Raw genomic sequence first — 11453 nt, 5'->3', positions numbered from 1 at the left:
TTAAACTTCGTTGAATTCAATCTAACTTTAAGCTGAGTGTAACATCCAAACACCTAATTCTTAAGTTACTAAACTCATCCCAACTCAAATTCTTCTTACATATGAAACTTATAACATTTTTCAACTTAAAAAATCTTTATACATAGAACTCATAATTTTTTTTTAATTTTTCATAAAAAGTATTAAACTCATTTTAATATTCAAATACACTTTAAATTTAGTTTAGATGGTCTCATATAACTCTATATACTACTCAACTCATTACTATTTATAAAGAATTCAATTCAACTGAATTTAACTCAACATCTAAATGTAATCTTAGGCTTCGTTTGGTTACTAAACATCTCTCAACTCATCATTACAACTTTTTCAAATTTCAATATAAAATATAATAAACAATTCTAATTTTTCAAATTTTAAAATAATAATAATATTAAAAAATAATATTCTAACAATATTTTATCATCTCAACTCAACTCAGTTCAATATTCAAATACAACTTTAATTTACCTGTCCAAAAGAATTATTTAAATACGAAGTTCCCACTAATCCTGCATAAAGAAAATTGACTTAATTATTAGAATTTAATCCTAACCAGTAACTACGGACAGACACTACAGTAATTAGGATTTAGCTTGCTTTTGATACACATTTTGAGGAAAGAGCATCGCCAAAATGAAAAGGCAGGAGGTGTGAGCTTCGATTTGCAGCTTCCTACTTCTACTGCCACTACTAAACATTAATTTTATAGTCTACAAAATCAACGATCAGCATTCCAATCCCACATCATCTATATACAAAAACACTTGCGTTCAGGACGGATAACTCAACTTAAAACGTAGGAACCACGACGTATCCACATCTACGATCATCTTCAACCCCAATGTCCGACCGCTTCGCAAACCTTCCTTTGATTCGTGGCCTCGTCTCCGCGTAGGCTTTTCGCGACGCGTATCGGATCGTCTTCTCGAACTTTCTGTTCTTCCTCTTCTCTCTGTACCTCAGCACCCTTGCTTCCCGATCCGCTGCTGATATCTGAACCGTCAGGTTTGCTGAATCGGTTCCGATGCAGGTTGGCTTACAGTAAGAATCGGATATATCGGTCACCGTGTTTCCATCTGGCACGACGCCGACGTCGAGGGAGGAGGAAGACACCTGAGAGCAAATTGCGGGTTCAGAAAATCTCTTAGCGAGGAATTTGTTTGCCTATCTGTGAAAAAATGGAGTGCAGTTTGGTCGCTCAAAAAAGGTACATGAAATGGTAGAAATTGGGATTTGTTTTCCGAGCAACCAAACAATGAATTTCAGAAAGAAACGGATAAGACATTTACGCTGTGACTGAGAGACCGAGAGTTGCAGCCATAAGCGTAGAGCTTGGAGCCCGAAAATTTCATGTCGAAGCAGTGGTCATTCAGCAACGGAGGCTGATGAACACTCTTGCTCTGAACGGGTACAACTCCGTCATTACCGGAACTATTCTGCTCCTGAGCTTCCAATTCCGGTTCCCCGGGCCCATAATCCAGATCCAAATAAGGATCCATGTCCGTGAAGATAAACCGATCGGAATTAGGATCCTGACTCGCCATCACCTTATTATTATTGTTATTGTGGTTCGGGAGAAACCAGGAGGCAGCCTCGGCCCCTTCCCTGCAGACGTCACCATCCCCGCCCACGTCGGAGAAGTAATGGTCGTCCAGGAAGCTAACGGCGGTTGTGGCTTTGACACCAGACGAGCGGTTAACGGAGTCGTAGAAGGTGGTGACCGGAACGCGGTCGTGACGGCGGGCGAGAGGGTTGGCAGAGTGGATGTCGCGGTCACACGTGACGCAGAGGGAGGCGGCGTCAGCCTTGCAGGTGACGTGGGCGGGGGCATGCTCGCAGGCCTCGCAGAGGAAAACCCGCGCGTGGCGTGTCGCGAGCTTGTGGACAGCGTGGACCTTTAAGTCGCAGCTCAAGCAGAGGAAGGCGGAGTGGGCTCGGCAGAAGAGGGTGGCGGTGGCCGATTGGCACGAGTCGCATAGCTTCGAGGCCATAACCCAACCCCACACTCTGTACTCTTCTCTCAGTAGTAAGCAGCACTCCTTTCTCTCTCTTCTCTCTATTTTGTGGTGGTGATTGATTCATCTGTGCTATTGATAATAGGGTTTATCATGTGGGGCCAGCGAGATCTATTGCGTAGCCAATTCGAAAACGACACGTGTAGAATGCTTAGCCAAATAAGTAGATTATACAGTGTTGGGACAACTTGGCGTGGGGTCCTCGAAGAAAGTTCGCTTTTAAAGTGTGCAGATTTAAATGCAATATCAACGGATTTTTTATTTTATTTTTTAAAATTTATTATTATTAATTTTTTTTTTTACCTATTAACTTTTATAGCATGTCATCTGTAAATTTATCAATTTTTTTTCTATATTATTTAACTATTCTTTTTTATGTTTTTTAAATATTTTATTTTTACTAATAAATTTACAATATCCATATATTTTTTATATTTACAATTTGTTTTTATATATAATATAAAATAATTTAATCTTATACACGTAAAATAAAAATATATAAACCAAATAAAAATTAAAATATAAAAAAATTGGTTTAAAAATATTTCCAATATTATTTTTTAGAATAAGATGAAATATATGTGTTTTAGATGATGAACAATAAAAAGGAATTTACTTACATGATAAAAATTAAAGTAAAAGAAAATGAGAGAGTAAATGAAATATCAATAATAATAAAATAATTTCATCTCATCTTTAAATCTAAACCAACTTTATACTTTTATCATCTCTAGAGTATGCTGGATTAGGGTATTGAACTAAGATAAGTTGAATTGAGTTCTTTATTAGTAGTAATAAATTGAGATAGTGAAGTGAGTTCTGTGGAGCTCATCTAAAATGAATTTAGATGTATTTGGATATTAAGATGAATTTAGATATATTTATGATAAGTTTAAAAAAGTTATGGGTCTCACGTGTAAATATGTGTTGAGTTGAAAAAAATTATAGGTCTCACATGTAAAGAGGTTTTGAGTTGAGATAAGTTTAATAATTTGAGAGTTTGATATTTGGATATTAGAATAGATCTAAATCTAAACCGAACTCAGCTGAGCTGAGTGTAGTCAAAGAACCAAACGAGCCTCTAGCCAAAATTTGACTAAAATTTAACTAAAAAAATTATTTTTATAAATTTAGCTATGTACTTTTTAACAATGCTAAATAATAAAGTTTCTATTAAAATATCAATTTTATCATTTTTTTATTTTAATTCTAATTATAATTTAAATATTTATTCGTTATTAAAAAAATATACATTAATTTTCTTACGTTCATATTATTCCAACGAATATAATTTTCTAACGGTATTTTTTTTACAACGGTCACATTCTTTCCAACTGATATATTATTCCAACGATCACATCTTTTCAATAGATATATTTTTTTAACCTTATTTTTTCAAACGACTATATTTTTTTAAATGATATATTTTTTTAACTACTATATTTCTCCAACAGTTATATTCTTTCACTATAAAACATAACATTTCATCAATACTTTTATTCACTTCAAGTCAATTGTCTATGTGAAATCTTTTTTTTAATTATTATTATTTTCTCTCAATGGATTGTTCGTTTTTTCACGAAATGACACTTATTAATTTAGATTCTGACAAATAATTTGAGATGACAAGACACCTTGTTCTTGAAGAAGAATGATCAAGTTCATGTGATTTTTCTTTAAAATCATGTAGATTCATCAGATGTGGTCGATTACAAGCATACCAAAATCTTTTACGTCACTATTATGCTCAATTCTGAATAATACTATAGGCATCTGTAGAGAAGAATTTATTTGGAATATTTACAGGAGCTCTTAAAATAGAATTTTGCCATGTTAGTGATTCCACACAAAATATAAGAGGCGCATCACACTGGATAGAATAGAAACTCATTTTGCAAAACTTAACCTCGCATTAAGCCCCAATCGTACATCGCCATGGTAGCACGAACCTAAAGAAATTTATGCAAAACTCAACCTCAGTCATCACAAAAATTAGATCTTGTCGTCGTCGCCCATTGCCGCACATCACCTACTACGTCAGCCTCTAGTAATTTCGCCATTGAACACCATCTCCATCATTATGTTGGTTTGTTCATGGAAGCCTCGAGAGAGACGGGAGTTGTTTTGTGGATCTCCCACGGCTTCTTCAATCTCTTGAGATGCACGAAATTGTATAATTTAGTATCCGATATATATATGATCTCAAAGGAGACCACTATTAATGTAATCTTCAATGGTGAAGATCCTAATAAAAATGGTGATGTACAACTGGTTAGTTGCTCGTTCAACCTTTGGTCTGTGCAATTTTCGTGCGAGAGGGGGGAGAGGGGATGAAGGGTTGGAGAGGATTATGGGTGTAAAAACAAAAACGGGTGAATCGGTAAACCGGATCAAGCTAGTGAGTTTGGTCCGGTACCAGTTTTATTTTTTTTAAAACTGGTCAAAATCGGTCTGGTTCCAGTTTTTCTTTTTCTAAAACTAGATCGGACCAAACCGAACCAGTTTATATATATTATAATTTTTTATATTGTATATAATTCTTATATATAATATATAATTATATATAAAATAGTTTTGTATTATATGATAAATTTCTTATTAAATTAATATTAAATTTTAAAATTTTATCACTATAGTCTATTGTATTAATAGTTAAACTAATACTATATCTTATATAACATATAATATTCTTATATATAATATATAATTATATATAAAATAGTTTTGTATTATATGATAAATTTCTTATTAAATTAATATTAAATTTTAAAATTTTATCACTATAGTCTATTGTATTAATAGTTAAACTAATACTATATCTTATATAACATATAATATAGTATATTAAAACTGAAAAATCAGACCAAATCGAAAGTACCAGTTTAGGAAGATAACCAGTACGAATTCGGTTCTTGAAAATGCAAAATCGGTGCATAGATCGGTTACAGCTCTAGAGAGGATGTGTGATCTCATGGCATGCAGTCACATGAGAGCTAAGTTGGGAAGCTTACTTGGCACTCACTCATTGGAGGATTGCCTTTTAGGGAATAACAGATGGACCTGCCAGAAGATTAATTTATTTTTTAATAGTAAATTTTACTATTTTTCAAAACGATTATACGACGTTTACGCAATTTATGACTGTACCTAGCATTATTTATTAAAAAAAAAAAAAAAAATTTCTAAGCACTGGTTTAAAGTTCGGAGTGAGCTAATGCTTTTCTGCGAGTCTTATTGCCATTGGATTCGATATTATCGGTATGCATAATAATTTAGCAGAGACATTTGATCGGCAGTTGCGCCTCGCTGACCCACAGAAAACAAAACTCTGAGAGAACAGTCCTTGACACATTGACACCAGCTAATTTTTTTGTAAAAGAATATAGTTGTAATTGTAATAATTCAAATGAATATGATACATCCATGCAGGCCAATGTTTTTGTTTTTGATCTATCATGGAGTGGCTTGATTGAAGTAGACAGTAAAATTAAGGGTGTAAATCCTAAGTATGGGGAAAGAGGCTACAGATATCATTGTTTCACCTCATATACTGCAACAAACAAGAGATGGTATCAGAAAATGAATGGGATGTCACTTCAAATCTATTCCAGCCTTGATGGATCTCTTAACTGACCGAGAAGTAATGCTGCTACTTGGAAATAGGAGGCTCTCCTAACCACTTGGCACGAAAACCTGTTCCCTTACAATCCGAGCAACACATTGATCCCTGGAAGTATCAAGACAACATAATAGGGTCATCCATACTGCAATTATACTTTGCACTCAATACTATGGAATTATACCAGTCATAGCTTAGAAACCTTGTACATTTAACTTACCATTCCACCACAAATAACGCAACTGGTGTTTCTTGAAGGTACTTGGCAGAGCATGTTATCACCAAGAATAAAGAAGCCTGTACCACCACACCATTTACATTCAACATGCCCATTTGAGTTGCAAGAAGAACAACCAACTGGCCTTGGTTGCTGTATATAGTATAAACATTAGACAAACAAGAAAACAATCAGAATAGAGATACAAAGATTGTAGAACCCGTGAGACTCAACTTCAAGCCAGATCTACAAAGCAGCACCAGGATAATAAAAAAAACTGTATTCTTCCACTTGTGATATAAAGTATGCTATCAACAACATATCTATTTTTCAGTCAATCAATATAAAACTTCAAATCTTATCAAGATTGTACCTTTTCATAGCACAAAACCTGGATTTAATATGGTTCAGGATGAAACAAAGTAGTTTCTCTTATCATTAATTATTTATTTTCTTATCTTTCCTAGAAGTAAATTGAATATTATCCAACGACTGAAGACGGAGTTTTCTCGAACCATTTCCTAGATCCTCTTTTAAATACTAATCGAATCAAAGAATACCCAAAGCCAGCATGGTGAATAAGATCAAGAAAACACGAGCTGCTTAAAAAAGAGCAACCACGCTACTGTTCTTTTGAGTCCCACAAGCATAAAATCTCATTGACCCAAGAAACCGAGAATTATGCTGGTAGCGTGAAACAATTCATATATACCCTCTGGACCATAATAGATGGTTGCGTTTTCTTGTTTGGGCTATTCCAAAAGATATGGGTGTTTTCAAAGACAAAAGCACCGATCCATTTTACTTACATTTTTTTATCTCTGCTACTCCATTGTTGTGGTACACTCTACTCTGGTACCCAGTGTATGAGATCATTTTCTGCCCCAAAATTTCTAACATTCTTTAATTCCCATCTTAAACCAGGTTTGAGGACAAAGGTTTTTTTTTTTTTTTTAATGGATATAAAGCCAGAATTTATCCATTACAACATGAGGATTTTGCACAAATAGCTACGGGGATTTAGATTCAGTAATCCGCCTTGTGAATCATGGAGAAAGAATCCAAGATGGAGGGTTTAGTAGATGGAGAGAGAGATAGAGAGAGATTAAAAATATATATCTCAGTTATCAGTTTTGATCTGTATTAAAAAAGTTATAAGTTTTGATCAATACCACTATACATGCGGAAAAGTAAGAGAAAAAGAAAAGGGTAAACGGTTACCTGAGAGATTAACCAGGTTTTCTCGATGCGGTTGACGAAATCGAAGGAGCTACCGTACGAGTCCACCATAGAAGCCCGGACAACTGAAACCCTAGAAGTGGCGGACCTTGCGGTGGTGTTTCTAGCATGAGGAACAAGGACCCGAAAGGCAATCGGAGACCCGAAGGTATTATTTTCAATTGGTGTCGGCACAATCGCAGGCCTAGTACAACAGCTCCTCATTTCTTAATTTATTTTATTCTCTTCACCTTTCTGTTCTTTTTTCTCTCTCTTTCTCTGTGGCACAAAGCTACGAGGAAGTTCCCTAGTTTTTAAAGAAGGAAGAAGACTGCCGGGGGGAGGGAGATAACTCAGATAAGGGTAAAGCAGATGGATAATAATTAATCCCGGATTAGGGTTAGTCATATTCACAGTTGGGATAACTTTCCCGTAAACTTTGATTGCTATTCGTAGCGGAACTCTTTTGTTTTTCTAATTCAAGACGTTAAGAACAGCCTACAACTTTGACCCATTCATTCCCTTTGGACCAAGAGGCAAAGTCTGACCCTCAACCAAGGTCTTAAACTGGGCTTGTCTGTGTAGCCCAATCTCCGCTCCGCTCTGTTGCCCACCGGTTTCGGCCTGATAAAAAAAAATAGAAAATAAATATCCGCATCAGTAGGTGTGGAGTGTAAAATTGATGAGTAGAATAACTTATTTTATATATAGGTAAAGGTGCTTTTACATCTCATTTATTACTATTTTACCACTCAATTTTTTTTCTTTTTATTTTTTAAATCTGGATTAAAAATTTAAGAACATGACCTTGCATAATCTATAAAAAAAAATAAATTCAATCAATTAACGTAATTATGTAATTTAATTAAAAATAAATTTAATTTTATAAAAATTGACATTCTTTTGCTCTTTGAATCAATTTTTATAAAATTAAATTTATTTTAGATTAATTTACATAATTACGTTGGTTGTTTGAATTTATTTTCTTTTAAATTATGTAAAAAAGTCAAATTCTAGAATTTTTAATTCATATTCAAATAGCAAAAAAAAAAAAAATAGTTGAATAATAAAGTAGTAATAAATGAAGTGTAAAAATATCATTACCCTTTATAAATTAAGCTTATACAAATTCCACAAATGTAAGCCACGATATCCTATCATTCTAGTTTCAAAAGTGATGCACGGATCATACACGAAAAATAAAATTAAAAAAAAAAGATTACTTTTCCTAACCATATGTATGAGATTGTGGCACCTAGAAAACATTTTTATAACGAATTGCATAGTTAAGTGGTGAGATCAATATTACTCTTAATTCTTAATTTTATTATCGTTACTGACATTGGTTTATGTGACACGTTTTAAGTGACTTTATAGATCAACTATTTAAAGAAAAATAATATTCAACAATCTTATACTATATACTTGTTGAAGAAAACAAAATTCATATTAACAAATATGTAGTGTAGGACTACTTAATAGAAGAACTCTTATTTAAAACATGACCAACATTGGGCTGAATTGCTAAATTTTGTTTTTTTAAAGGGTAGTAAACTACCCTTAAAATATGTCATTATTTATTCCAAGGAAGGTATTTTTTGCAAAAAAAAAAAAAAAATTTGAATACTATATCGGATGTCGTATCGGTCAAGACACTGGAATGAAATATTTCTATATTAGTACCGTTTCGGGATAGTCAATATATCAATAAATTATATATATAAATTATATTTTAAAATAATAGTCTATATATGAATAAATTATATATAAATACATATATATATAAATTATAAATAGTTTAATTTAAATTGGGAGTCAAAAAATGAACTTGGAGTTTGAAAAAATGAAAAAACAAAAATACAGGTCGAAATATCGGCCGGTTCAGGCCAAAATACAGGCCGGTATGGCTGGCATTTCGACCAGTACGAAATACATATAGTACCTGTACCAGCCCAGTGGTCGGTATGGAAAATACCGGTCGGATACGGTATTAACAACACTAGCTGAAATTATGGCCTTGGCATTGAACACATCAAATGAGTGTCATCTTTAAAATTTGAAGGATTTGTGTTTAAAATTACTGCATTGAATTCGGTATATACTAAAATCTTCAACTTTTAGCTACAGTACATTTAAGTCAATTTCTAAATTTAAAGACTAACTGTTTACCATTTATAACCATTATTTTATTTACTTAAATTCTTGTTTTTCAATTTTGAGCCACAATATATTTAAGTTGAAAAATAATAATTTAAGTATCAAATTAAATTATTAATTAACATATAGTTAGTGTAATTGTAAAATATGAAAAAAATAATATTATATTATTATTTTGACTAATTTAATAGTTAATCTAATATAAAATTATGAGTAGAAAAATTTTAAATTTATAAAAAATATGTATTTTTATCAAATTTTAAAAATAAATTTAATAAAACCAATTTCAATGCTCTAAGCCGAGCCAATATCAAAGGGGCTATAAACTAAAGAGAGGACGTGGTGATTTAACTGGTCCAGACAACATGGGTAGACGTGTGGTACCGAAGTGGTCCAAGGGACACGTCTAGTTACCTGCGAAAACACGTCGTACCTGCGAAAATACGTAGACGGAGTGAGTCAGTTATAACTATAAGCCAACTGGTATGGGTTGGCCAGACGACTTATTCATTGGCCCCATCCAACAACATGCGAGAATCACACAGGCAAAGTGACGCATGTTTTATACACTCTCACTGCTTGATACTCCACCCCATCCACATTCATGCATAGCCAAAACACATCTTGTGTTTATGTCTATTCTTTTTCAGTTTTAAACGTACCTTTTTTTTTTTTTCCTCCTTACGATGGATTACTTAATTTGAAAACAATGGTTAAAAGATTTCGGTATCCCAAAGTCTAAAACAAATTGTTTTTATAATTTTGGTGTATTTTCCTTATATTCTGGTTTTTCCTTAATTTTAAATCTACCGATAAAAATGATTTATACATAATATTTTTTATAATATTTTACACAATTATGTTTTAAATGAATGATATTTTTGTAAAATATCTTATAAAAATAACATCATTTTATAAAAATATTTTCATTTTGTAACATTGTTGTGCAATATATTATATCATGTATTGTGTGTATATCATTACTTATAAATAATATAGTCCATGACTGTTGGATACAACATTTCATACAAAAACTAATGGACAAGCTGGCTGATTGTTACTTCAAATTTTGAAGATGAATTTAATGAAACTAATACTAATGCTCTAATAACGGAGTTTTTATCTACAAATTTAAACGAAAATAGATGCATTCCCAATAAACAAACGTGTTACATGGGCTTGAAATCTAAATACTACAGTAATTCTAATTGAAACTTCCATGTAAGTAATATGTCAGTCTCATCAAAATGAAATTTAGATTTTTTTATTTTTTTATTTTTTTATCAAATTATCTTATATTCTCCCTCTTGATACTGATATTCAATTTCCACTCAAACTCACGTACGAAAAATTCCTCGACCCAAACTCACCCGTATATAAAACCCATTCCCAAACCCACCCTTTAAACATTCCCCACTCTCTCTCTCTTAGATGGAAAAACACAACACAATGACTTCGTCCCCGGCATCACCTACGGCAACAACCTTTGTGCAAGCCGACGCAAACACCTTCAGAGACCTTGTCCAAAAGCTCACCGGTTCCTCCGCTGTCTCGGAGAAGCTTCCCGTTACCCTTCCTTCAAAACTCTCCTCCAAGGCCTTCACTCCCGGTGATCCCACGGCCCCTCGCCGGTCACCCTTCAAGCTCCATGAGCGGAGACATACCCACACCATGAGAAAGCTCGAAATCAAGCTGGGCCTCACCACCCTCCGCAACAACTCACATAGCCACGACTCGCCCCGACAAAACAACCGATTTGACTCACCGGTTCACTGTCCTGTCACCCCCCTCAGGTCCGAGTCACTGTACCGAATGAGTTCAGGTACCGAGTCTCCGTCATCCCCGGCCATCTCGGACGAGGATAAGGCTATAGCCGATAAGGGATTTTACTTGCACCCATCGCCGCTGAGTACGCCGAGAGGCATCGAGCCGCCAGAGCTCTTGACCTTATTCCCACTGAGTTCGCCGAGTCAACAAACACGAGAGTCGTAAAGATATTATTGGGCTTATGAGTTCGACGAAAATACTTTATACTTTTTTCTTTTTTATGTTTTGTTTTGTTTTTTTTTTTTTTTTGCCTTTTTTGGAGCTTTGATATTGGTAATACTTGGACTCGGCCGGCTTTAGGTTGTTTCTCAATTTAATATAATATTTAATATTATTGGAAGTGTAATCGTTCTTTTCA

The 11453-nt window shown here is 33.7% G+C and overlaps 3 protein-coding genes across 3 annotated transcripts; 1 reads left to right on the top strand and 2 right to left on the bottom strand.

The window, feature by feature from the left end:
• Nucleotides 1–481: 481 nt before the first annotated feature.
• On the bottom strand, nucleotides 482–2143 carry LOC109005190 (zinc finger protein CONSTANS-LIKE 4-like). Its single transcript, XM_018983995.2, has 2 exons — nucleotides 1332–2143; nucleotides 482–1155 (listed from the first exon to the last, which is right to left on the bottom strand). Exons 1-2 carry the CDS (start codon nucleotides 2031–2033, stop codon nucleotides 832–834), a joined length of 1026 nt encoding a protein of 341 aa, XP_018839540.1. The 5' UTR covers nucleotides 2034–2143; the 3' UTR covers nucleotides 482–831.
• Nucleotides 2144–5422: 3279 nt separating this feature from the next.
• Nucleotides 5423–7489, bottom strand: LOC109005191. Its single transcript, XM_018983996.2, has 3 exons — nucleotides 7115–7489; nucleotides 5897–6046; nucleotides 5423–5784 (listed from the first exon to the last, which is right to left on the bottom strand). The coding sequence occupies exons 1-3, from the start codon at nucleotides 7334–7336 to the stop codon at nucleotides 5707–5709; spliced, it is 450 nt and encodes a 149-aa protein (XP_018839541.1). The 5' UTR covers nucleotides 7337–7489; the 3' UTR covers nucleotides 5423–5706.
• Nucleotides 7490–10626: 3137 nt separating this feature from the next.
• Nucleotides 10627–11453, top strand: LOC109005192 (VQ motif-containing protein 33-like). Its single transcript, XM_018983997.2, has one exon. It carries the CDS (start codon nucleotides 10700–10702, stop codon nucleotides 11258–11260), a length of 561 nt encoding a protein of 186 aa, XP_018839542.1. The 5' UTR covers nucleotides 10627–10699; the 3' UTR covers nucleotides 11261–11453.

Source organism: Juglans regia, chromosome 11 (assembly GCF_001411555.2).
Source record: "Juglans regia cultivar Chandler chromosome 11, Walnut 2.0, whole genome shotgun sequence".
NCBI classification, from domain to species: Eukaryota; Viridiplantae; Streptophyta; class Magnoliopsida; order Fagales; family Juglandaceae; genus Juglans; species Juglans regia.
This window is presented reverse-complemented; position numbering and strand designations above follow the sequence as displayed.

Excerpts from the sequence above, each read along its gene's own strand:
- LOC109005190 (XM_018983995.2), bottom strand. The coding sequence starts at position 2,033 with ATGGCCTCGAAGCTATGCGACTCGTGCCAATCGGCCACCGCCACCCTC. Across the intron at positions 1,156-1,331 it reads CTCGGTCTCTCAGTCACAGC|GTGTCTTCCTCCTCCCTCGA; the intron begins GTAAATGTCTTA and ends ATTTGCTCTCAG.
- LOC109005191 (XM_018983996.2), bottom strand. The coding sequence starts at position 7,336 with ATGAGGAGCTGTTGTACTAGGCCTGCGATTGTGCCGACACCAATTGAA. Across the intron at positions 6,047-7,114 it reads AAACCTGGTTAATCTCTCAG|CAACCAAGGCCAGTTGGTTG; the intron begins GTAACCGTTTAC and ends TACTATATACAG. Across the intron at positions 5,785-5,896 it reads GCGTTATTTGTGGTGGAATG|GGATCAATGTGTTGCTCGGA; the intron begins GTAAGTTAAATG and ends TGATACTTCCAG.
- LOC109005192 (XM_018983997.2), top strand. The coding sequence starts at position 10,700 with ATGGAAAAACACAACACAATGACTTCGTCCCCGGCATCACCTACGGCA.